The sequence below is a fragment of the Pholcus phalangioides genome, unplaced genomic scaffold (genome assembly GCF_987345545.1).
Source record: "Pholcus phalangioides strain wild (caught in Gottingen) unplaced genomic scaffold, Ppha-v1.0 ptg000007l_1, whole genome shotgun sequence".
NCBI lineage: Eukaryota > Metazoa > Arthropoda > Arachnida > Araneae > Pholcidae > Pholcus > Pholcus phalangioides.
In genome coordinates this window covers 13517371-13544090 of record NW_028301600.1, presented here as the reverse complement: position 1 = coordinate 13544090, position 26720 = coordinate 13517371, and the positions used below count along the sequence as shown (strand labels likewise).

At 36.8% G+C, this 26720-nt stretch overlaps 1 protein-coding gene across 2 annotated transcripts in view; it reads right to left on the bottom strand.

The window, feature by feature from the left end:
* The window catches only part of LOC149084943 (chloride channel protein 2-like), a 424727-nt gene that overhangs the window by 139382 nt on the left and 258625 nt on the right, over positions 1-26720 (bottom strand). For both annotated transcript variants that reach the window (XM_089232681.1, XM_089232680.1), the window contains 3 exons: positions 25267-25351; positions 12967-13116; positions 9494-9563 (listed from right to left, as the gene is read on the bottom strand). In XM_089232681.1, the coding sequence (XP_089088807.1) occupies positions 9494-9563; positions 12967-13116; positions 25267-25351 (305 nt within the window). The remainder of the gene's footprint in view (positions 1-9493; positions 9564-12966; positions 13117-25266; positions 25352-26720) is intronic.

Here is a 26720-nt window from a genome sequence, read left to right as displayed (position 1 = left end):
TGCAAAATATATTTTACACTCAATTATTAACAAAGTGCTAATTAATAAGTGTTGCATCGATGTAAGTCAGCACAAATAAATTTAAATGTATGGCAAGATTTTCATTGTCCACTGTGAATGAAAACTTTGTATTTTTGCAAACTATGCAAAATCTATACATGTATGTAAAATAGCATGTCCTGACTGGCTTATTCATTATCACGAGCCAAAACTGAAGATATAAATATGAAATCTGGTTAGTAGTTTTATTTCATGATGAAAGACTTAGTAAAAAAGAGGTTTTTTTACAAAATTCAATCCCTAAGTTGGTTCGAAAAAAGGTGAAATGGGAGCAATTATCGGTGAGCTCAAACCGCTGAAACTATAACTATGAAAAATTTGGTCAGTATTATATTTTATTATAGAGAGTCTTTAAGACCGGATTTTTGGAAATTCAACCCCCAAATGGGTCATGAGGGGTTCAAGTGTTATATGGGAGAAATTATCACCAAGCAATTTTCAGATTAGGGGCCATTCAAGTATTACGTAAGCAAACTTTTAGGCATTTTTGACCCCCGTCAGGGAAAGTCAGCAAAACTCTGACCCCCCTCCTCCCTTGTCAGCAAAATTTTATCAGCTCTGCCCCTCTGAATCCTAACGCATATTGGTGGGATTATAGACATACACAGGGGGCATAGGTAGGCTCGTGTCCCCCCCCTCCTGACGATCAAAATTTTTTTTTTTAATGCAAAAAAGTTTTTTTAAATTGAAATTACAGAGAAAATATCTTTATATGCTATTATAATCAATTTCTGTCAATTCCAATGTTATTTGAAGGCTATGAACTCAAAATTTATCCTTAATAAATTCATTGCGACCCACCCTCTAAGCCATATAATGATAAATCGCATAAAGGCCCTTGGACCAAATATGGCCCTGGGGTTATCTGATGTGGTCTGCCTTCCTCAAACTTAATTTCGTAAAAATGAACTAAGCGGCACATTTACAGATTTCTTAAGTGTCCCGTTTTAAAATTCCAGAGCATTTAAGCAGCCTGTGGCATATTTTCAGATCACTAAAATGACCCGGGACACAGTTCCAGAACACTTAAGGGATCTCTAAATGTGTCGCAGATCACTCGAGTGACATGTGACATAGTTTCAAAGCTCTTTAAGTGGCCCCCAGTGCGGTTCTACATCACTCAAGTTACCCGTGATACATTCTCAGATTATTTAAGTGATCCGCAACATATAATTACGGATCACTTGAGTGATGCGTGGTACTGTTCCAGAGCACTTAAGTGAGCCGGACACATTTTCAGATCACTTGGATCCGCAAAACATTTAGAGATTACTAAAGTGGCTTTGCAGGGCACTTATCAATGGGAGGAATGTTACTTCAAGTGCCCACAAACTATCGAAAGGTTTTTCTTGTTTTTTGCGCACCGAGTAAGATGCCTTTAAGAATATTTTGTATTTTCATAAAGGGTCGTTGATGACGTAAGCATTATCTAAACCCCCCCTCCCCTTGTCATCAAAAGTCAGCAAATCAGAAACCCCCTCCCCTGATCAATGCTGACATAATACTTGAATGGCCCTTTACCATATCCATGCGAGGAAAGCCTCGGGTAACAGCTTGAATACTAAAACCCTTTGATTGATTTGCAATCAGTTATATTTTCCAATGAGGCAGAGGCAGTGCAATGAAGAAAACATTGAGGGGGCAGAAAGTTGACAGTTGTCTCGTATATATGGGGGACTCAAGCTCTCATGCAGGAGAGGGAGTGGTGCATTCATTAATTTCACTGTTTGCAATTTATAGCAGTATATCTGCCAACATGAAAGAGCCACTATTACCTAAAAAAGTCAAAAGAAACACTATTTTCAATTTATTTTTTTTGGCTAAAAATTTTTTCCAGCACCTAGATATTTTTTTCATTTATTCAGCCCTGCCTTATGCCATGGTCAGAACCTTTAATACTCTTCCTCCTTAATCAGAATTCCAATAAACCCAGATCCCCTTTCTTGATTGGCAGGACATGAAGGGTCAGTCATGTATCAGTCATACATAGGCAATTTTCATCTGGCATCCGATTGTGTATCTTACCGCTGCAAGCAAATTATACTGAATTCTCAAGTACTTTATTTAAAATTATTTTAAATGCATTGAGTCAGATTTTGTTCCCTTCTCTGGAATAAAAAAAGGCGGGTCAAAGCTGAGAGTTCAGACTTCGTTTGCCTATGGACAGAGTTTAGGACAGGTCTTTTGCTGTAATAAAAAGCTGATTAAGTGATCATAGCCCTACTATCAAAACAGAAATCTCCAAAGCATGACAGTTTGTTGTCTGCCTGAGAGGGCCAGAAGATAAAAACAAGTTTTTGTTCCCTTCCAAAAATGCAAAGAGACATCTTCATCGAACCAGGATGTATGGTCAGCATATAAAATTTGGTTGGATGCCTCAGACAACACCAAAAATTTTGAACCTCCGGCGTCCCTGGCCCAACCCCCCCCCCCAACATTTCATTAACTTAAGGGGTCTATGAATACATTAATTTTAATTTATCCAACACTGAAACTGATCTAAACTTAAAATTTCAGAACCTATAAAGCCTAATAGCGCTCTTGTAGTAAAATACTTAAAGTCAAAGTAATTAAGTAGCTGGGTATATTAATCAGAATTCAAAATGGAAAACACACATGCTGATGAAATTTCAAAAAAACTTCATTTCAGTGTATATAAACTCTTTCATCTTAAACACAAAGTTACAGCCAATTTCTTAAATGACTGATTTATTCTGCTTTTAACCATGGTATAATAATCTGGGGCAGAGACAAATTTGCAATCAATAGTGTCAATTGAAAATAGATGTTTTAGAATCATGAATACTGTTTGTCTGCCTCATACTCCAATATACAGAACCTTAAACTTATTACCTCTTAGATATAACGTTATATACCTGAGTCTTCTCACTGTATACCAGGATAAATCAATATGTGCTGTAATAATAGGATGGGACACCCTGTATATTTAACTTGAGGTGACTTAAACCTCACCTATGACAGACCAAACTGTTGAAACAGACACCAAAACCTTAATTGCTACTTGGTTTGCCAGATTTGGCATACCACAGAGGGTTACAACTGACCAAGGCAGACAGTTTGAAAGCCATCTTTTCCAGACCTTGAGGAGATATCTCAGATTCAAACATCACAAAATGACTGCATATAATCCAAAAGAAAATGGACTCATTGAGAGACATCAATCAATCAATGAAGCTGCTTTAGATGCAGAACTCAATCCCATTCAGCTTGGGTTAACACTTTTCAATTCATAATTTTAGGTCTAAGGTACACAATGAAAGAAGACAGGGCCTACTCACATGGGGGTACTGAAATCGAACTCGAGTAGCCTCAATTTGAGAGTTGAGGACTTAAACGATTTGAGTTGCCCATTGTTCCTCACTCCCTCACACAGCGCTACTAAAAAAAATCTCAAAGCCAAGGAAACTGAGTAAAAATGGTACAGTGTATAAGACTCCTTATTTTCCAGTATTATCTTGTGAACCGGGATAGAAAAAAATTAAAATCATTACAAAGAAATAAGTAAAAATTATAATTTCATTTGTTTTGAGTGATTTTCAATGGAAAAAAATTCCCAATAAAATGTCTATTTTTCCTCAATAAATATGCCTCTCAGTATGTATATGTTGGATTTATTATTATATGAATTTATTGTTTATTAGTTAAAGTATTGGCACATATAATTTTCAGTATTTTCATGAGATGAAATGACAAAAGCTGTGGTTCCAAGAGGAAAATAATAACTGTGGTTTGTTTTGGGGAATTATTTTCTTGGAATACTCCCACACACACAGACGTGCGTGTGCCTGACCTAAATTACAGACATTCCAGTTGGGGGAGAATGGGGATGCATTTGTTCCTATAGAATATAAAACATGGACATGTTTACAAGTTGTAAAAGTAGCTGTATTTCTGTAATTTCTAGAGGTGTTTATACAGAGCTGTCTTATATCATGGGTCCACGAGCCAAGCATTTTTCCTGAGTCCGTACCAGGTAAATTCACTTGCTTACTCCTGAAATTATTTCTAATTTTTTACAGATTCTAATTTAGCAGATCTAATTTTTGTGAGGGCTCTTTGTCATTTCAAAATTATATCAATTTAAATGAAGAAATTGTGTATTTATCTGTGAGCTGAAATTCTGTGGCAATTTCACTCCATGACTTTTCAGTGATGTCTTTTCGGGAGTATTTTAATTCCTGATAATTGTTTAATTAAGGATCTTTTTCAACTTCCAAAATAAATTTCAAGTTTAGTGCTGGGCTGCCCATCTTCCAAACTCGAATGATGAAAATATAAAGGAATACTAGTATGTACATGGTGTGGTCATGTCATTGAACAACCTAGCCTGTGAAAATATGAAAGAATGGTATACGGTTGGTCAACAAATTTTGGCATTCGACCAGCATGCCAGTCATCAAGTGACTCCATCGCATTGGATATTTTGTTTCCAATACACCAATATCCTCATTTCAGGAGTTTCATTGAAACATATGTGCTCGTCTTCTGGATACAGAGTCTCTTATCAGCTTCCAGACTTTTATATTCCCGTGGGAGAAGGTTCTTAGGATGCTCTGCTACAGAAATCCTCTATGGATCACCATTGCAACTGTCTGGCAAGTACTTCTCAGAAATACCAGACATCAAACAATCTGATTTTGTCCATAAATTAGAACATCTAATGCCTTCAATGAAATCCATACCTCCAACAACTTATGTATCTACACCAATATATATAATTAGTTATACAAAAGTAGATTTATATTCTACAATCCATGTCGCATGTCTTTCTGTGTAACGAAGCATCACTTTTTGCCTTAAAACCACCTAATCAAGACCCATTTCACGTTAAAAAAACTGATGAGATAAATTCTTTGATATTGACTTTATGGGGCATCCAAGAGAATCTCCATCGATTGTCGATTCCAGTTTTTCTAGATCACCACATTAAAGCCCCTTCAAAAGTGTCAATCCATCCATCATTACCTGCATGGACAGTACCATAAACTGTGACCTATCTCTGATGTCACACATCCAGAAATTTTACATTTCCATAGTGGTAACCTAGTAATGAAAAAGCCAATGGAGAATAGAATGTTTTGACTAATGAAGCAAAAATCATGCATACATGTGATAAAATATGTTTTGTATATCTCATAACCTTCTGATTGTCATCACTAGAGCCCGGATTATGTGCATATGCATTTGCATATTTTGGCCTTTTTTAGCATTAATGCATATACATGCATAAAATCGAATAATTTTCAAAATAAGTGCATATTTTTGAAAGTTTATTTAAGTGTAATCACTTTTTATGATCTCTCAAATAAATATTGATAATAAAAGCTCTCTTTTGCGTTCACCGGCGGGATAAAAAAATTTGTTCATAAAAGAGGGGTGGCCATTGATCAGGGATTTGAAATGAATACTTCTGTTATACAAAGGGGAAAATATTATTTGGCTATAAAAGAAGGGGGGCCGCATTTGAGGGGGTGTCCGTTAAGATTGGGAGGGTTTCACTGTATTTGTATAACATTGGTTTTTCTGCCGCAGGTGGAATTTAGTGAATTAGAGATGTTTGTAATTTCCAAATATCAAGTGTTCTATTTTTAAGGCTATTTCGAGAAATATGTCAAAAGCATTCAATTTTTTTAGAAATAGTGTTGAAATTCTTTCGTGACTGGTATTCCGTTACTCAGCAGCTACAGCAAACTAGAAATTAAAAATGCCTAAATAAAAAATATGTACAAGTTCTTTGCATATGCGGGTATATGTGGAGATATTTTTTGTAAATGAATATGCACTAAGAAATAGAAAATATTCATTTTAAGGGTCATTCCATGTGAAATCAACACAATTTTTATATAAATTTTAACTCACCATCTCAGATTTTGATGAAACTTGGCACAGAGGTAGCCTACATGTAGATAAAGAAAACTACCCAATTTCATTAAAATATGTCAACCCATTTTGAAAATATGGCGATGTGAAGTTGTCAAAATTCACTAAAAAACACCCCACTGCCATAATTTCAAATTGCTGTAGCAACTCTCCTAATTAAGCTAAAATGATGGGACAGGTGTCATTTTGCAGCATTTTCTATGGGCTTTCCTATGATATGCAACACAATATGGGTTTGAGATGAAATGTTTTTTTTTAAATTTAAATTAAAATTTAAATTTTGAATTTATCAAAAAGCGCATCTTCAAAATTTTTCAAAAACTTATATTCAACATTTCACATTGTTGTTAACTAATTCCCTAAGTATGAAAGTGGGACTGTCATGGGTTCACAACTTTATAAAATTTCAAAAATATATATTTTACTAAAAAAATTGACATTTTTGTAAAATTTATAGATTTAAGCAGAAATATACATAACTTACCCATAAATAAATTTTCACTTTTTTCATAAATTTATTTTTAATGTGTTTAAAATGCAACTAGTGACTATGATGGGGTGGTTTAACTGGTTTAAACTACTTTAAACCAGTCCAACTGGTTCCAACTGCCTGTGGGCATAGGCAGACTGATCAGTCTTCATACCGATTCATTGGCAGTTGGATGTGAATGTTGTTGGTGATTAAATGTGATGGTAATAAGTTTCTTATTTAAATGTTAATATTTTGTGAGGTGTTGGTATTAGTGAAAAAAATATATTATTTCAGCGCCCAAAACACTGCATTTTAGCAGGACATAGTGGAACACACTCAGTATGTGTTTGCACTACACATCAAAATGTCAAACTTATGATAGAAAATGCTAAGCTTGGTATGTTAACCAATGGAGAACTGGCCTCTTATAAACACTGTTTGGCAAAAATGCTGTGCAACCCAGCATCAATTCATTGCATTATGGGAAACTGTAGTTCTTGCCCAGGAAGTGACCCAATAAAAAGTACACTATAAAATTCATTTGATAATAATATGGTTGAGAATATAACTTTTCGACAATGGGTTTCAGTAGGCAGATGTAACTTAGAAACCATACAGAAGACCTAATTGGAGTTTATCGAATTATTTTCTGAGAAATTGACCACACTGATACTCCATGATTTTCTAGCTAAGCAGCAAAGCTCTTTTGTAAATGAAGTCAAGGAAAACTTGAATGAGAATGAATATGTTGTTACATGTGACTTCTCCGAGAATTACACTTTTGTGATCCAAGACGAGGCCCTGAGTTATCATTGGTCAAGTGATCATGCAACAGTGCACCCCTTTGTAATGTATTACAAAGGAGAGAAGAAAACAGAGCATATGAGCTATGTCATAATTTCTAATTGTCTAGAGCATAACACTATAGCAGTTTACTGTTTTCAAAAAAAGCTAATTCAATTTTTAAAAACCAAATTTCAAACTGTACAGAAGATATATTACTTTTCGGATGGCAGTGCAGCCCAGTACAAGAATAAAAAGAATTTTATAAACTTATGTTTCCACAAAGAAGATTTTGGCATCGATACAGAATGACATTTTTTTGTCTCTGCACATGGAAAAGGACCTTGCGATGGTGTCGGTGGCACTGTTAAGAGATTAGCAACAAAAGCAAGTCTGCAGAGGCCATATGAGAACCAAATTCTTACTCCACAACAACTTTTTTATCAGGTAGTTAAAAACATAACATCTGTACACTTTGAATTTTCAACACAAGAAGAGTACATTGAAACTGAAAGATTTCTAAAACAACGCTTTAGTAAATCTGTTACCATCAAAGGAACACAGAGGTTACATGCCTTTATACCGATAGCATCAAGTACATCAAAAATATTAGTAAAAACTTTTTCAGGTACAACAGAATCTACTGTTGAAACAGTCACAAAATCTCCGGAAAAACTGGCTTTAAGAGATATTCATGGATATGTTACTGCCATCTACGACAGGAAATGGTGGCTAGCTTATGTTTTAACAAAAGACGAAGGTCTTGATGAAGTTAAAGCTACTTTCCTTCACCCAGCTGGCCCATCACTGTCTTATGCATATCCTACAAAACCTGATATTCTATGGGTATCTGTAAATGATGTTCTTTGTAAAGTAAACCCAGTAACACCAACAGGAAGAATATATCAAATTCCTGGGGATGATACTGTAAAAACAAATGAAGCGTTCAAAAAGACAGTGTAAATCTTAAAAAATATACTGTTTGTATCAGGTTTGGCAAGTGACATTTGAATGTATGTGTTAAGAGTAAATTTCAATGTGTACATAGATATATTAAGAATAAAGACTAAAGATTTATTTATGGGTAAGTTGTGTATATTTCCACTTAAATCTATAAATTTTACAAAAATGTCAATTTTTTTAGTGAAATATGCATTTTTGAAATTTTATAAAGTAGTAAACCCATGACAGTCCCACTTTCATACTTAGGGAATTAGTTAACAACAATGTGAAATGTTGAATATAAGTTTTTGAAAAATTTTGAAGATGCGCTTTTTGATAAATTTTTAATTTTAATTTAAAAAAAACATTTCATCTCAAACCCATATTGTGTTGCATATCATAGGAAAGCCCATAGAAAATGCTGCAAAATGACACCTGTCCCATCATCCCATCATTTTAGCTTAATTAGGAGAGTTGCTACAGCAATTTGAAATTATGGCCGTGGGGTGTTTTTTAGTGAATTTTGACAACTTCACATCGCCATATTTTCAAAATGGGTTGACATATTTTAATGAAATTGGGTAGTTTTCTTTATCTACATGTAGGCTACCTCTGTGCCAAGTTTCATCAAAATCTGAGATGGGGAGTAAAATCACTGTGTTGACTTGACACGGAATGACCCTAGAATATCTGCTTTTTTTTGCATGATGATTTTTTAAATGCATATTTTCTCATTTTTGATAATTTACAACTTTTTTTCATGATTTTTTAGTGTATATTTTGGGTTTTAATGCATATTTTGGCATTTTTAACTGCATATTGTGGCAGTTTTAACTGCATATTTTGGCATTTTTAACTGCATATTTTGGCATTTTTAACTGCATATTTGCATATTTTAGGAGCATATTTTGTCACTTTTTTAGTGAATATAATCCGGGCTCTAGTCATCACTTACATGCCACCACTACAACATATTATGGTTTACATCAAGAAATGCATAACCTTTTCATTCTGTAGGCCAGATATGCGAGAAAGGCTACATCTCATGCGCCACACATTGGTGAATTTATAGATTTGTGAGGATCAATACTTTTTTCAGGAACACCTTTCACAAACCAGATGAAACATCTTTGCAGGCTTGATCTGGCTTGTGGGCCAGATTGTTGCGCAGCTATATAATATATAATATGACACTAGACTTTTACTGTATTGCCATTTGATATATGGTCACTTAAATTTTTCCTCTTTTCTAATAAAGTTCTATAAAGCAAAAGGTTGTACGGGAATACTGTAATATATTTAATATTGGATAATACTTTAATTAATACATTTTACCGATTCGGAATATTGGAATGAAAACTCCGGCTGGAACAGGAAGAGTAGCACAGACAGTTGTTGTTATGAACTGCAAAAAATATATTTATATAATCATTAATACTTCAGAAAAGGTAAAAATATTCACTATGTTACTACAAAAAAACCTATGAAATTAAATGACTATTGAAAATAAAAACCCATGTTCTATTACCATTCTTTTTTTTTAATATAAAAAGTTTTTAACACCACATTACAAGAACTAGCTTCATTTCTTGCAATTCCAAAATTACCATGGATTTGTGTTCATCAAAACAGTTTCTTTTTTTCCTGTTTGTTACAATAATTCAGTTGACGCTCATCCTTTCACAAGAAATCATCATATTTGGGGGTTGTTACATTGAAAGTTTAAAGAAAAAATTAGCTTCTTAAGAGAATTACGTATTTAAACAAAGAATAGAAGATTATATTATTTTGTTATAATATAACAAGCTATGTTTATATATGTTTATTTATGTTTGTTATAATATAACAAGCCATGTTTATATATGTTTATTTATGTTTGTTATAATATAACAAGCTATGTTTATATATGTTTATTTATGTTTGTTATAATACACTCATGTCCATAAATTAAGGATAATTCAGAATCACACGGAAATCGAAATCTAAAGTAAAAATTTCACCTGTAGAATTATCACACACATCTGCAAGAATGATATGCAAATTTCAGGAAGCCACCAGATGATGCAGATAGTACGTCACAATGATGAGAGTGTAAGATGGGGGTATATAAGGAATGGTGGCAAAGAAGTAAAATTGTTCACAAGAGTTCTGTAAGGCGCTCAGTGCCATAAGCGAATAATTATGACACAGAAGACGCATGTGGATAATTTTTTATGTGGTAGAATTATCGGCCGCCTGGAATGTGGGCATACTCAGATGGAAGTATCCGAGGAACTTGGAATTGCCCAAAGTGTCATCTCTAGGCTTTGGCAACGATTCCAAGATAATAGAAATGTCAGTAGACATTACAGTACAGGTCGCCCCCGAGTTACAACGCCGAATGAAGACCGGTATTTGGCAGTAACTGCCAAAAGAAGCAGACGGAGCACAGCATCCGACCTGTCTCGTCAGCTATCTGCAGCCACGGGTACCACAGTTTCAAGGCAAACTGTGTACAGACGTTTGGGAGATATTGGTCTGTATGCTCGCAGGCCTGTCAGATGTGTTCCTCTCACGGTAACTCACTGTCGGCAGCGATTAGCCTGGAGTAGAGAACATGCAATGTGGACATCGTCACAGTGGGCTTGTGTGATGTTTTCCGACGAGTCCAGGTTTAGCTTGCAGTCTGATTCACGTCGGACTTTCATATGGAGAACGCCAGGTACCCGTTACCACCAAGACAACATCATTGAATGACACCGTTACGGTGGTGCAGCATTGCTCGTTTGGGGTGGAATTATACTGGGTTCCAGAACAGATCTGCATGTTCAAACCAGAACCATGAAAGTCCAAATTTATCGGGACATCATTCTGGAACAACATGTACGTTTGTTTAGGGGTGCCATGGGCGCAGAATTTGTGTTTATGGATGACAATGCCCCTCCTCACCGAGCAAACATCGTAAACGAATGCCTTGAATCTGAGGATATAACCCGTATAGAATGGCCAGCATTCTCACCTGACTTGAATCCGACAGAGCATGTGTGGGACATGCTTGGCAGACAAGTTGCAGCCCGCCAACCACCTCCTACATGTGTACAGGAACTTCGGTGAGCATTGCTTGCAGAGTGGAGTGATCTTCCCCAAGATCAGATCGATAATTTGATACTCAGCATGCCTAGGCATTGTACAGACTGTATTTCATCGCATGGGAGACATACAATGTATTAACCATCATACCAACCATGTAATAGAAAGTTTTTGTAAAGGAGATATTTTTTACAATTGCTCCAGGGAGCAAAAATCGTAGTTTTTATGGATGGTATCATACATACACCATCGTTTTTGTTCTTTATCTTTTGTTTAATAAATGGGCTTTATGAATAAGTAACGTTTGTTTTGTTTCTGAACCTTTATTTGCCGGAGATGGCATTATCCTTAATTTATGGGCATGAGTGTATAACAAGCTTTGTTATAATATAATAAGCCATTGCAATGAAAATGTGTATCAGATTAGAAAATAATAAAATTTTAAAAATTATAGTAGAATGGGTTTGATTTGTATTTTTGTATAATTTGAATTTTAGGAACTCCCCTTGAGTTTCCTATTCAATTCACCATTGAAATTACGTGTTTAATTCAAATTTCTTTTCAAAAGTTTTGGATAATTCAAAGTTTGATTCAGATGTCACATGCAAAATGTCTCTTTTCTCAGAATTGCTGGCACAAATTCTCTTAAATTTGTTATCTTTTTCTTTATGCTGTGGTTTACTGAACTTTTCCAGAATATAACAAGTAGCCAATAATAAAAAAAATTAAAATCAATGAAATCTGAACTTTTTCTTGCACCTCCAAGCAAGAAGCAATTGATTTTGTTACTAGTTCTAAACACATACACACAAAAATTAGTTTTGGTCATTTGGCACACTGCTGGAGTTTTACCGGATCTCATGCAATTTATTATAGCAGATGCATATGCTACTACTCGGGAAATACAAAAGTGCATGTGTGGTAATCAACTTCTCTACAGATTGGATTGTTAAAAGCTGGAGGGCTGTAATCCAAGTCACTTAGCTGGTAAAAATGTGTTGGAGATTTGTACCTTTCTAGCATCATTGTTTATTAACTTTGGAGTATCTAAGTGTTTTAAGAACCCGAGATATTTCAGTGTGACTAAAATAAAGCAGATCGAGTTTGACAAGATATCTTGTGATTGCTGCTGTAAGGGTTAACCTTGCCCATTTCTTTAATGGATTTGGTAATGGTTGCTGGTGATATGAGAAGTTCAGCACATATCTTAGAAACAGAACTTTTTTAGTGATTTTTTCTTTCAGTTTCTCTTTTAACACCGCCATATATCATACACAACAGAATTAACAACTATACAAACAATCAGCTCCTGGCTAATGATATGTGTCAATATTTCCAACAGAAAGATTTGAATAGTCTATGAACAGTTATTCAACTTCATTGATATTAGCAATAGTTCTGGACATATTATGTCTACATTTGCATTAGTGCAAAATCACTATCTTATACTGCATTGCTCTATCATACAACTAATTTCCTTTATCTGACTAAAACGTTGTTTTGAACTTGCAAACCCCCACTCAATTACCCTGCAGATGCATTCATAGTTATACAAATACAACACCACAACAGGCAAAATGCCCAGGGAGGTGGCTGAGAAAAAGATGCCCATCCTATAACAATGTTCTTAAAGAAAAGCTCCATGTTTTAGACTTGCCCAAACCAGTGTGCAAATAATTCTGAAATAGTACATTATTTTCGTAAGCATAAAAAAAACATTAATGTTGGTAAATACTTACATTTGTTATGATGAAGATGACTAAAGTGACATAAATATTTGTGAATGATGTTGACCAGTGGCTTACAATAATTTGCTCATCAACTTGCAGATGTTTTCCTGACCACGTGATATTGCTAAACAGCTCATTCATAACTTCATGGTTTGTTAGCTAAAAAAAAAATAAAAAATTTTCTTTTCAAATAAGGGAAAAGTATTTTCTCATGAATAATAAGCCCCTAGACCAGTTGTTCTCAACCTTTTGAAACAGCGGCCCAGTGAATCAAATTTCTATAAGTCCGGTCTGGAATAGCTTACTCTTTTTATAAGTCAATAATTAATAAACAACCAATTACCTTTTGATTGCGAGCTAATTAATTAAAACCCCCATTGAATCAATTAATTAAAACCTTATTTAATTGAATAATAAATTTAAACCCTTTTAGTTAATTGATTAAAACCCATTTAATGAATTGAATCCATTATTATCTTGCAGAGTGATGCAACATTTTTTTCCCCGGTAATGTACTAATAATGTGCAGAAGCCAAAACATAAGTGAAGCATTTCATCAACAACTGCAGTAAACATCCTCATTGCTTAAGCGCTGGAACCTGGGTACTGAGGCTGTCTGAGCACCCCAATATATTTTATAAGGTGGCTGAGCCACCAATAATCAATATAAAATGCAACGCTCCACTTCCTCTCCTGCATAAGGGCTTGAGCCTGTATATATGGGACAAATGGCAACTTGTCCCATAATGTTTTCTTCATTTCGGTGCCTCGACCTCATTAAAAAATTCAATTGATCGCAAATTAATCGAAGCATCTTAATATTTAATTTCATAGACTAATTTCGCATAGTTTTCATTCATAGTGGGCAATAAAAATTTTTTGTGCTAACATCGACGCTGCACTTATTTATTAGCACATTTTTAATAGCTTAAAATTAATGTAAAATATATTTTACGATCAAACTTTGTATTTAATCTTAGCTAGAAAGAAGGTAATGATGTAAAAAAAAATGTCTATATTGTAACTCGCCATCAGGGATGGTCTTAGGGCAGTGCGACCGGTGCAATTGCATCGGGCACCAAATGCAAAGGAGCGCCGAAACACATTAAAAAATATATATAGATACACATTATATTATAGATATACATTACTAGAAAAATATCTTTAAGAGATACGTATTTAAAAAAATAACTATAACATATACACGAAAAATGGCCAAGATGACAAAACTAAATTGGAGGTTTGAGTGTATAAAATGTTACGGTTATTTTTCCAAAAGAAAAGAATCGATGGGCAGTGCACCTATATACGTACAGTACAAAGCGATTTTGGTCAGATAAAAATACACACACTCTCTCTCGAGCTCTTTTCGTTTACCCCTAAAGGAGATTTTGAAGGGGAAGACACAATTTCTTTCTCTTTTGTTGTGCTCTAAAAAATAATGGAGGAATCGCTCTTGGCCACCCAATTTTTCTACTAATGAGAGCAAGAGTGTTTTCCTATGTTACGGGGAGTATTACAGGAATTGAAGGTGTCTTCTGATATGGGAAAGATTTTGAGCCAGAAGGCCTTTCATGCCTCTTTTTTTCCCCGACTTGTATTACTTGTATTAAAAATACAGAATCGAATCGCCAACGCAGTACAGTATTTCGAAAAAAAAATTGAATAAATATTTTTTTTAAAAATGAACAAATTAAAACCTATGATTTGCTGACCATTTTAAATAGGGATCCTGCACTTGGGCCTCGTTCCTACCAGTCACACGAGGAGAAACAAAAATGTGCTCACACGAGAAAACCCATGCACTTTGGCTCCCCTGATCACTGGCCAGTCTCTCAACTCGCCAGACTTTCCTATTAGTTCAACAAGGGGCAACTCTGTGGCACTGGGTGTGCAAGGACAAAAAAAAAAAATTAGGAAAAATTATTTGTGCCGCTGTAGGAGGGGTGCCAAGTCTGAGGTAGAAAGCAGGAAAAAAGTTAGGGGAAATGATTTCTGCCCTTCTCCTCCCCAGTAGGAGCGCTAAATCCAATGTAAAAGGGTGAAAGAAATTACAAAAAATTATTTCTGCCCACTTTAGGAGGGATGTCATATCTCTGAAGTGTAAATGCACTCGTGACCCCCCCCCCCCCCAATTCTGTTTTTGGAACTAAGTAAAAAGTTTGAGGTGCAAAATATATATTGCTTTAATTCCATTGGGATCATTGTCCCTAAAATATGCTTCACAACATGGTTTTCCACCTTGGTAAGGTACTGGGTGGAAGAACGATAATACGTCTCACCAAATATATTTAGTAATTAAATAGTGTGCCTAGTTTATTGAAACATCCAATTTTTCTACTATGTTATGTATAATTTGGGAATACGAATCATTGTGTGAACTTAATCAATCTAGCTGTCTGTAACTGTAAGGTAAGCTTATATATGACAATTTGAAGCACAGTGGAAAACATTTGGGAAACATATTGGATACAAAACATATTGCAAAAACTTGGATTGGCACCGTAAAACAAGAAAAAAAGAAGTTTGGGAACTAAAGTGATTTTTATGACCATGTTTCTGATTTAGCCTCTCCAGAACGGACAAAAATAATTTCTCACTCTATCTCTCTCTCTTTGGCCAATAAAACTTTTTCACTCATTCACCATGGACTTAGCACTCCTGTAAAGTGCCGCCCCGTGCTGCAGCAATGGGTCGCATTGTCCAAGAGCAGCCCCATACTCTATGAAAAGGGGAAATTATGCATTTTGGTTCCCTCGCCCAGTATTTTTTCCAGAATGGTCCAGAAAAAAGGAAAAATTCGGCTTCTCACTTGTCCCAATTCTCAATTCCCTGGAGCACCAGAAATATCTTCTAAATAAATTTCTTAATAACAAATAACCTTGTTATACATAATCTTAACAGGATAAGTGATGATGGCTATTCAAATTAAGTGCTGTTTTAATGGTTAAATTACCTGTTGCAGCATTATTAAGAACGGTAAAATAATACTGCATCGAAAAGCACAAAAATATTCCTCGAAAGCGGGATGTATGGTCATGCCCATTTTGTGTGGTAAACAATGGTGTGCGGCTTTCTTCTGAAAAAAAATCAGGTTTATCTGGAGCTGTGTTCTCCAAAGTGGGCGATGAAATAGTCCAGGGGGCAATAGAAGCTACGGACTTTACATAGGATCCTATAGGCTCATTTGAGTTAGATGGCGATGAGAGGAAAAAATTGCTGATGAAGGGGGCGATGGAAGAAAAATTTCGGGAAACTATGATCTAGATTCTAGAGCATAATTTCCCAACCTTTTTTCTCCCATCGCCCCCCAACGCAATCTAACCCATAGGATCTAATGTTATACCCGTAGCTTCTACCGCCCCTCTGGAACTTTCCATTGCCCATGTTGGGAATCACTGATCTAAAGCAAAGCCTTGGTTAAAGAGTAAAACCTCTACTCTTTAACTAGCTTTGATCTAGAAGTCCTCTTGTTTGAAGCCCTGCCAGCCTCCGACCAGGGTCACTTTTAGGGGTGGCATATGAGGCTTCACACCCGAGCAGCAGGTAAGCTCAAGCTGCCACTGCACTGTGCACAAATAAATATCTCAAGCTCCCCGCGACACCCCACAGGTTGGCGATGCCCCTAGACACAGCGACACTCACTTTGGAAAAGCTCTGCTCTGTATATATATACCCATTACTTTTTTATTACTTTACACTCATTCACTGCTGAAAATCATAACAAAGCTTATTGCTATTATGCCCATAGGCGTAAACTTGTATCCGGCCCACGGGCCCAAGCCCCTCCAATAATTTTGAAGGACCGGCTCAGCCCCCCCATAAAAAAAAATTCGCGTCGATACGTTTCCCATATTTGGCTCGGAAAAACTATTTTTATGATTAAAGAAATTATCCCAAAAAAGTTTTTTTATAAAAAGTGTATTTAAAAAATTTTATTTTAATACTTTTTTAAAATCGTAATCGACTTGTCCTTGGCTTTCTTTTTTGTAACAATTTGTAGTGTTTTTCTCCCGATCAACAACGATACTCAATCTCCAATTATCATTCTCCCTCGAATCGTAGCTGCCCCAAAGGCATGCATCTCTGGATGGCAGGCATCTGGAGACGATATGAGGTGGAGGTGCTTTGGTCCTTCCTTGTTCTCGCTGTCGGAAAACTCAATTCGCTTCTTCTTCAAAAGAACTTCTTATGTTTGAATGTGACCCTTGGGTTAGGAGCCTTCCAGAGACGATGCAGCAAAAGGAAAAGAAAGGGTAAAAAATAGGCCAATAATGATTGAAACCGAAACAAGTACACTCCGACAGCCATATTTTACTTATCGAGTTCGGGAGCCTGGGCCGAAACATTTTTGACAAAATACTGTATGACTAATAACACTGAGACAAATAAACAATAGCTAGATGAAATGCAGTTAAACCTTGATATAACGATTGTGGACCAAGAAAAAATATCGTTGTAGAGGGATTATCGTTATATATAGAGGCAACATTATCATCACATGCCCTGAAATTTCTGTTGCTATTGGCATCTTTTCTGAATCGGCGTTGTTAGTACATATCACTAAAAAAATGTGCTTTTGTGTATTTATATTCACCGCAAAAATAATTTAATTGATTAATTCATAAATAAAATTCATTTAGATGTATTGCCCCCGTAAAGAGCTTAATCGCAATACACCGTGGAATGGCTCTCACATCCTGTAGTAGGAGCCTAGACTGGAATCTTTGGCGGGCCTCTACACAGTAAATTTACAGCGTGAAAAATCAAAAAATGACAAGAATCATCCCGGACCCCTGGGCTGGAGCCTTGTCAGCCCCACCAATGTTAGGGGGCATGCAGAGGCACCCACATAAAGAAAACATTGGGGGTGGGCAGGACCGCAACTCGAAACTTGGTCACCCGGGGCAAGTGCGCCCCATTTTAATGTTAAAGGTAAGGTTTGCAGGGGTGGGAAGTGACAGTCCATTTCGGAGCAGCCTTGGAGCAGCAAAATTCAGGATTCAGAGCAGTTTTGGAGCAGCAAATTCAGGATTTGGAGCAGTTGTGGAGCAGCAAATTCGGGATTTGGAGCAGCAAAATATGGGATTCGGAGCAGATATTTATAAATTGGAGCAGTGAAATTAGCAAGAATATTTTTGTTAACCCTCAACCCTTTTCAAAATAAAACTGCACTGTCTTTTGTTATCAAACATCTTTTCGTCAGCTTGATTTTTGTTTTTGGTGTTTTAGGCTTTTGACACCTTGTTTGAAAGAGCGGCTGTCATAAAATTTTTTGCACCCGTCTATTTAAGATGATTTTTGCTTACTGAGAGCACTATTTGCTGCCTTGAACAGCAGCACTTCAAATGAGCTAAAAAAATTTTATAAGTTTTTTATACTTGGAAAGAAATTGTTGCAAAATGGGAGAGAATTTCGGAAGAATCAACTCGATGTTTGGCGATTCAGCACTCATTATCTGGCGAGATTGGCGATCTGACACTCGTTATTTGGCGATATTGGCGATTTACCGCTCGTTATTCGGCAACATTGGCGATTTAACGCTCGTTATTCAGCAACATTGGCGATATTCGGCAAAGTTTCTAAACTAACATTCGTAATTCGGCGGACATGCGCTTTTTACTCCCGGAATTAAATTTTTTTTTCACGAAACATCGGGATTTAACACAATGACAATCGACTACAGTAATTTCTGCTGCTTCCAGTGACGACTTTTTTTTTAAACAAACACTCGAATTTGCACTTTAAAGCTGAAAGGCATTGCAAACCATCTTCAGTTCCACGATCACGGACAATATCGGGGTTTCGCGATGGAAAGCCCGATCAGGGGCCGATAGTTTAAGTATAGTGGAATAAAACACGCTCTTCTCGTAAAGAAACGTTTCGTGGCTAGCAGGAACAAACACTTTTTGGCATCCTTTCCGAAATTCCGGGCATACTGAAGCAAAATTCGCTATTTGGCGCAGAAAAATGCGAAAAAACGCTATTGGAGCAGGATGGCGCAAGATATTAGTTTTGGCGCAGTGCGGCGCAATTGGCACAGAGTTCCCACCCCTGGGTTTGAGAATGAAATTTGGGCTCCCTCTGGTCCAGCGCCCAGGGCACGAGATCCGCTTGCTGCTCCCCCTAGTTGTGGCACTGGGGGTCGGGGCTGAAAGTTGTTGGTCGTCCCCTATATTCGAGACTCAAGTGCGTACGCAGGAGAGGGTGCATTGCATTGTTTTTTCAGAAATTATTGGGAGAAATTATATATCCTCATAAAATTTATTGGGAGGGGCCTCAAATGGCTCCGTCAGTCCAGGGAAATTAATTTGAAAGAAATTAAGTTTTATTTGAATATCAGTCTTTTATCAGTCATTGCAAAAAAATAATGTGCAGCATGTAAAACACTGTGATGTTTTCACAAAATCTTTTATTCATGGGCAGCAATTTTGAGAGGATGGCAAATTTTAGGGGAAACAAAAACTATCTTTCAAAGTTACCGACTTTTACACTGTGGTGGTGATGTAAAACTACATTTGTTTCAATCCCCCCCCCACACTCAACAGCAATAATCTACACTCTTAGTTATGGGCCCTGTCAGTGGCACCCAGAAAGTGCTGCAACAAACAGATTGGGTATCACAGCCCTATAAAAATACAGTACAGTATAGTGTACATTCAATATAATTTATCTGCAAAGCATCTCTCAGCAATAGGTCCCCATGTAATTGAACAAGGCTTCTGGATTGAGATGTTTTGTGGGTACCAGGGCAGGATTTCCCAATTCCTTCCCCCCCCCCATCTGTTGTGAATTTTCATATGGTAAAATATGGAAAAAATTTCCTCCAGAGACTCCAGCCAGGAGCACTGGGGGACTCACCCTCTAGAAATCATTGATGTACAGTAAGACCTCGGTATAACCTCGACCCCTCTTACCGTCAATACGCTTATAATGTCAGTTTCTTAAAATCCTGCTAGCTTAACTGGCAAAACATTTACTCATTATTAAATCACCCGTTAAGGAAGTCATATTTATTCGGTACTCAGGTATGATGTTATACCGAGGTCTGACTGATGTTGAAATGGCATCAGACTCAGAAAAGTGGTTTGTTGCAAGGAGCAGATCACCACGAGATTCAGAAATAAAAATTTGTTATAAGCATACATTTGTAATTGTTTCCGCAAATATTGAAAACACATGGCCCTCACATCCTAGAGCAGGGCCCCTAGGCTGGGATCTTTTGCAGGCCCATTATGGTAAATTTATACCGTGAAAAAACAAAAAAATGATATCAAAAAATACAACTCCTATCCACTTCAGGAAGGAAATAAAAAAAGTAGGGGTAGAAAAAGAAAAAAAAAAGATATTTAAGCAGGGACTTGATTGTGCGGAAATGCGTCCGAATTCCTCCCTATGCGGAAATGCAACGTGCGGATCTGTCGCCGAACCCTTTTACGTACTCCTCACAGTAAAAAGCCACCATTCGCCTAGCTCCCTTTTGGGAAGCCTATCAATTCCTGAAAACTTTGCACACTATCTAAAAAAATGTCTGGTGCTTGCTAGGGTCGTTTATCCTCGGGGTTTACAAAACTGGATTGTGCTTAAAATGGACACCTACCTGACCGAATGTCATTGTCATCTTCCCGCCATTTCATGTATTCAACACTCCCTCCTGTGATTTGCTTCCTGTTGTTGAAATTATCGGTGGTCCTCAACGCGATGCCCAAGGGTACCATGGCCCTCGAAATGATTACGGATATTGTTAGCAACTTTTTTACTGGCTTTTTTTCCGAAACCAAATGTTTCTATACAAAAAAAGAGAAATTGTTTTTTGCAGACTCTACATACTGAACAGGTGTTAATAATTAAAGATAATTGGATCTCTGTCTTTTCTTTACTCAGTGAAAAGGTAGCCCCTGATAAAAGCATACAATGAGTGAATGTCAGTGGTTCAAGTCCCTTGCTATTTTTTTTGAATAGATATACAGTATTTGCCACATGAGGAAAAAACTCGTTTCTACTGCTGCACAGTCATGTACTTTTTTCCAAGAACTTTTCATGCCGTGTGTGTGGCAAATTTTTCTCATCTCTGTTGGATGATTAGTTGCATATAGGGAATGCAACCATTTCCTACTTGCCGCTCCTAAAAGTGATTTCAAATTAGCAGTATTGGAATGATGAAACATCATTATTCTGAGCAAAAAAAGGACAATTACGCAATATTTGTTGCCTGAAAGAATTTCGTAGTGACACATTGATGAAGTAGTTTCTGCTTTACTTCAAGGGGGGTAAGTCCACTTTTATCTAAATAAGTTCTTAGAATTTTATTTGTATGAATAACTCTGGAAAAACAAACTTCTGTCATTTAAACAATTTTTTTTTTTAAATTCAGCAGTGGCTCCCACAAGGGTGCGGCTGGCAGGTCTCTAGTCCTGGGGCCCGGGACAATTATGATTATCTTTTGTTTTTTCATGCTATTAAATTCACTATAAAAGAGCCCATGAAAAGTGTGACGATGCAACATATACGGAAAACTGTGAATATTACTGGTAGTGTACATGGCACTCTTGATTGGTTGGGGGGAGGGGTCAAAGCTGTATTAAACAGATTCGTCAGAATTGGGGGTTCTGTGGGTGCTCGATCGCCCGCGGTAGTTAGTGACATAGGTTCGAGCAATACCCCACCCCCGAACTGTGTATGTTATTCAGAAATCGAAATTTCCTCTATAAGAACAAGACAAGAATCCACAACGTTCAAAACGCTCCCGACGTCCCTGGTGTTAAGGATACTGCCTTGCTTGGGATGCAGAGGTTGCTAATTTGCATCAATTGACTGTAGAGGGGCCCCGAACACCAGACATGATCCCCGCTCGATCACTATAGTAAAAGGTCGTCTGCGGCCCATCTAAGCCTAGGTGCCCTGCTTTATGGTGGGGATTCCACGAATAAATCATTCGGAGAACTCCAATTTTCTTTGGAACCTCTGAAATATATGAGCGAGGAATGGCGAAAAAAATTGTGGAATTTGAATTTGACAAAAAAGCCCAAAAACGGGACATTTTTGTTGAAAGCGGTATGCATGGTCACGCTGTAACATGACGACCTGGGATCTCTTACAATACTTATATTTATTTAACTTTGTTTAGGCCCCAGGGTTCATTGGCTACCGGAAACCACCCGAGGCTTCTGCTGGCAATCCAGTTCAGGCCAGTTAGTTCGCTTAGTCTGACAGTGGGGTCTCCTAGCCATCGGGCGAGAACGGGGACAGAGGTTGGGCAGCCAACATCCCATATAAATTCTGCTTTACATCCATGTCAGAGATCCCAATAGCTCGTCTAGTTACCTTCTCTTTCCCTCTGGGAGGTTCCCGTGGCTCGTCAGTGGGAACTGCATCGAGTCGTTGTCGTCAAACTCTATGTTAATTAATCGTGCAATATATTAGTGCAATATAATGTAAATGTTCAGCAAAGTGGTTATATAAATGTGCAATATATTTTACCTCCACGCCGTCGGTGGGTCCTAGGACCATCTCACGGTCTGTAATGTCATGAGCTTATACAATGTGCAATAGGCCTAAAAGTTGTGGCTCCTGGCCAGATCACCAATTTGTTATGTTTGGTTGCCAGATTCAGTATTATAATTTTTACAATATTTCCTTTTCTCTCATGAAATTATGTAAATTAGATGCAAGCTCAATACCGCACCTTTGATCTTGTGATTGGTTCTATCGTAAAGCATTATGGGAATGCTCCTATATAAAAACCAGATAGAGATGTGCTTCCTTCTCTGATTCTACTACTTCCGATTAACGTCTTGTCTTAATCACTAAGGCATCACGCCCTGTTGAGGTGTGAGCTGGATCGTCTCTCTGGAACAATGAGTTGAAATTGTAGAGATGTGCCCTTGGCACCTCACCCGTCTCATCGCTGGACTTCATGTGAAAACCCAACGTCATCATGATCCAGTCGCCTGTGTATTGGTTAGTGGCCAGACCGGCTACCCGTGGACGTTCGCCTCCAGTTCCCTACGCAGTGGCTGAGCTGTGACCTCAACGTGTGTGTGGAGACACCAAACCCGTCTGAAGCTGGTGTTGGGGAGTCTTCTGCTGTGAGGTAGACACCTGGGAGTGTCTATCGGACGATGTGAACTAATACGTGAAAACTTGGACATGGCGGTGAGACCATTCAGTTTTATTGTTCTGTTATAATATTGAGAGAAAGGTTTAATTGTGATAATTGTTGTTAAAACTTTATATTAATAGTTAATATATATTTGAATAAATGCTTATAGTTTAATCAAAATCTTGCTTCTTTCATTGTTGTCATCCATTGAATGGTTACTCGGGTAAAAAATGTTAAAGAACCAGGAAATGCAAGATAAACATTGCAACGACATATATCAAAACCGAAAGTTAGGTGGGCGCAGTGAGCAATACCAATGATTTTGACTTACGGCATCCCTGTGGACACAGCTGTCTGTCGAGTCAGAAAACAGAAATGTAAAACGATTGTTTTCCCGTTTTTTATGGCTTTTCAAGTGGAGTTGGTCCATTCTGTTCAAATCTAAAAAAAACAATAGCGTGTATGCGTATAACAGGTCCGTAGCCAGAAATTTCGTTCGAGGAGACCAAAGTAATAGAACAATAGATTTGGCCACCCATCTTTTTCGCTTTTTTTGGTCATTTTCTCACATTTCGGGGGGCAGACCTCAGAGTCCCCCCCCCCCCCCCCCTATGAAAAATCCATTGGAATAAGAGAAGTTTCGGATATTTATCTTCGTATATTTGAAATGAGGTTTTTGAAGTTGATGAAATATAGAATTAAATTATCACAAAAATAAGAAACTTTGCCTGGTTTTAATTTATACAAAAATTGCCACGTTTTCAAGACAAATAAATTTGTCAAGACAATTATCACCAGTAGTTATGTATACTTTAATGACCGATTCAAAACACACTATTTTCTGTATACAGCAGGTGCTTCACTGATTAGTCGCTGACATTTGCCACACATATGTATGATACTTCATTCGTTCCTGAGAACACATACTAAATTATTATAATAGGACTGCTAGTGGTTTTTACCGCTGGGGGCATAAATAACAGGTCCAATGATCGAAGGTGGTTTTCTATTTCCCGGAAATTCCTAAATCACTCACAATTATTCCCCTTTGAAGTTATGCAGCTTGGTTACTGGTTCCTCTCCAAGGAACATGGGATACCGAGTTTTCTCGTGGCATTATTGTCTTCAGGACATTTTCTGTGGTATCGACAATGGCAAACCGTGAACACGCAAACAACAGGGTCATCTGGTTGTCAACAGAGAGCCCCTGAAGCAGTAGGATATTTTCGGGGAAAAGGGACAGAGAGTATGGAAAAACATTCCCCACCCCTGCTGTATTGCTTGGGTCTCATAAAGACAGATACTCAAAAATAGGAAAAGAAAAAAAATACAATTAAAAATACTATTTTCGAGGGGGAGGAGGGGACCAGAGACATGTTTCCTTTCCTTTGGGCCCTGCAACAAAACAAAGGATTTTCAGTGCGATGGGGTAAGAGAAATCCTCCAAATTCTTATATTTTACAATTGCGTCTGGAAGCCTTTGTTCTGGAACTCTAGGAGGGTTTTTCATCTTTTCCCTTGTATGATTTTTAGACTGAAAAATTAAAATAATATGCACCATAATTAAAGAAATGAACCAATTAGTTATTCATGGAAATGCTTTGAAAAATGAAAGGGTAATGGATATTAATACATTTTTGCGGCCCAGTACGATTGATGTCACTGCCCGGTGGTTGAGAAACACTGCCCAAGACAATGCCTCATCAATGTCCGTAATTTTATGTGCACATTTTGGAGGGTGCAACTGCATTGTAACTTGTTTCAACAGATTATTTTATAAAATAAAATCTAAAAAGTTATAGCTGTTTTATTTTTGAATAAAGATCTGGTAAAAGATTTTGTAAAAAAATATGTGACAATAATTTTAAGTGCATCGAATACAGTGCACATTGCTTAATGTGAACACATTGGAACTCTGGGTCTTTTATAACAATAGCCAATACATAGGTACCCTTATATATATACCTCAAGTCTAAACGTGGAAAAAGAATCATTAAAACCATTAAAAAAAGGTACACATGTGTGCCTCTGGAGTAAAGAGGTTCAGAGTAATTATAATGCTAGAGATTAAGCAGATATATTTTGAAGGCGTATGCAGGATTTTATTGTTATAAACCCAACCCCCTCCCTCCTTTGTGTACAGCAATGCAAATGTGTTTGCAAAACTAAAAATAAAAAATAATCTGATCAGTTGAAATATGATTTACCTCAGCTGCCATGAACTGTCCAAGGCCCAGTGGAAATGTGAGACTAGAAATTACAATGGTTATTATGGCTGGATACATGAACCGACTGAAAAAGAAAGGATATTCTCAAAACAAGCACATTACAAGATAATAAGCTTTATGTTTGAACATTTTAATGTGAAAAAATTGTCTAAATAAAAAAAGAGTAGAAGAAAGAATCATTTCACTAAATCTAAGAAAGAATAGAGAAAGTTTGAGAAAAAATTAAGAAAAAAAAAAAAAATTTTAATGATAAAAAATTTACACAAAAAATTAAACAAGGCATATTAAGTTTTTTTAGAAGAGTATATAGTGGAACCTTGATACATGCATTTTTCATTCTGTTTTGTTTGAGTTATTTAAATGTGTTTGAGCTGTTGGTTTTAGCCAGGGTCTGTTTCTCATATAGGACATGTGCCCTATACTCAATTTTCAGGGCTCCTTAATTAGCAGCCTTCTGTATTCCAAGCACAGCTCACATACCCCTTCCCCTGCCTCTAAGAAGACTACATATAAGATGCCTCAAAAATTCATATTTGCTCAGGGCCCAATCTTATGAAGAGAACAGGCCCTGTTTTTAACTCATATAAAGGGATAAAGTGACTTGAGCCAGAAAACATTAAAATTGGCCAGTTGTTTTAAAAAAGCAATGTTGGTGAAAAAGTAACTAGTGTGGAGCCTCGCAAAGAATATCTCCAAAGACATACATACACTCTATAAAATATAGGAATTTGTAATCCTTCCAACATGTCTATAAATTTATATTAAATATATTTTTCACACGGCAGCCACTGTTTTATAATTTTTCAATCAATTTTTATTAAATTTAATTAATTTTTGAAATACAGTAAAACCTCGTTAAGTCGTCACCCTGATAAGTCGTCACTCCGGTTAAGTCGTCATTTTTCTTCAGACCCTTCCAGCTCTCATAGACCACAATGTTATCAAACCCTCGTTTACTCGTCGCTAATTTTGGTTAAGTCGTCACTATGAAAAAGTTTGAGAAAGAGGAACAGACTACTTTTATGGCTCCCATTAAAAAAAGAGCTTGTTAACAGCATTGCCATATGCTTAAAAGTCACCATAAAATTCTATATACCCAAACGGAACAGTTTAAGTAACGAAAGTTAAGCTGGAGAAGTTCATTTGCCGAATAAGGTTTTTGGAACGTTGGGGACTGTTCGAGATAGATCTCATTTCTGCCTGGGCTCCATTGGACAAACCGTAAGACACCCAAGCTTTATATAAAGGAAATCAAAAATTACGTAAATCAAAGAATCAAATTAATCAAGTTAAAGTCAAAGTGCAACAGGCACGGATAATAAATAATCATAGAAAGCATGGACTCTACTAATTTAGGGCTTGAAATTTATATCTTTGTTGAAAAAAATTAGACATTCTTTCCCAAGTTGAGGTCTTCTGTTTACTTTTCCCTG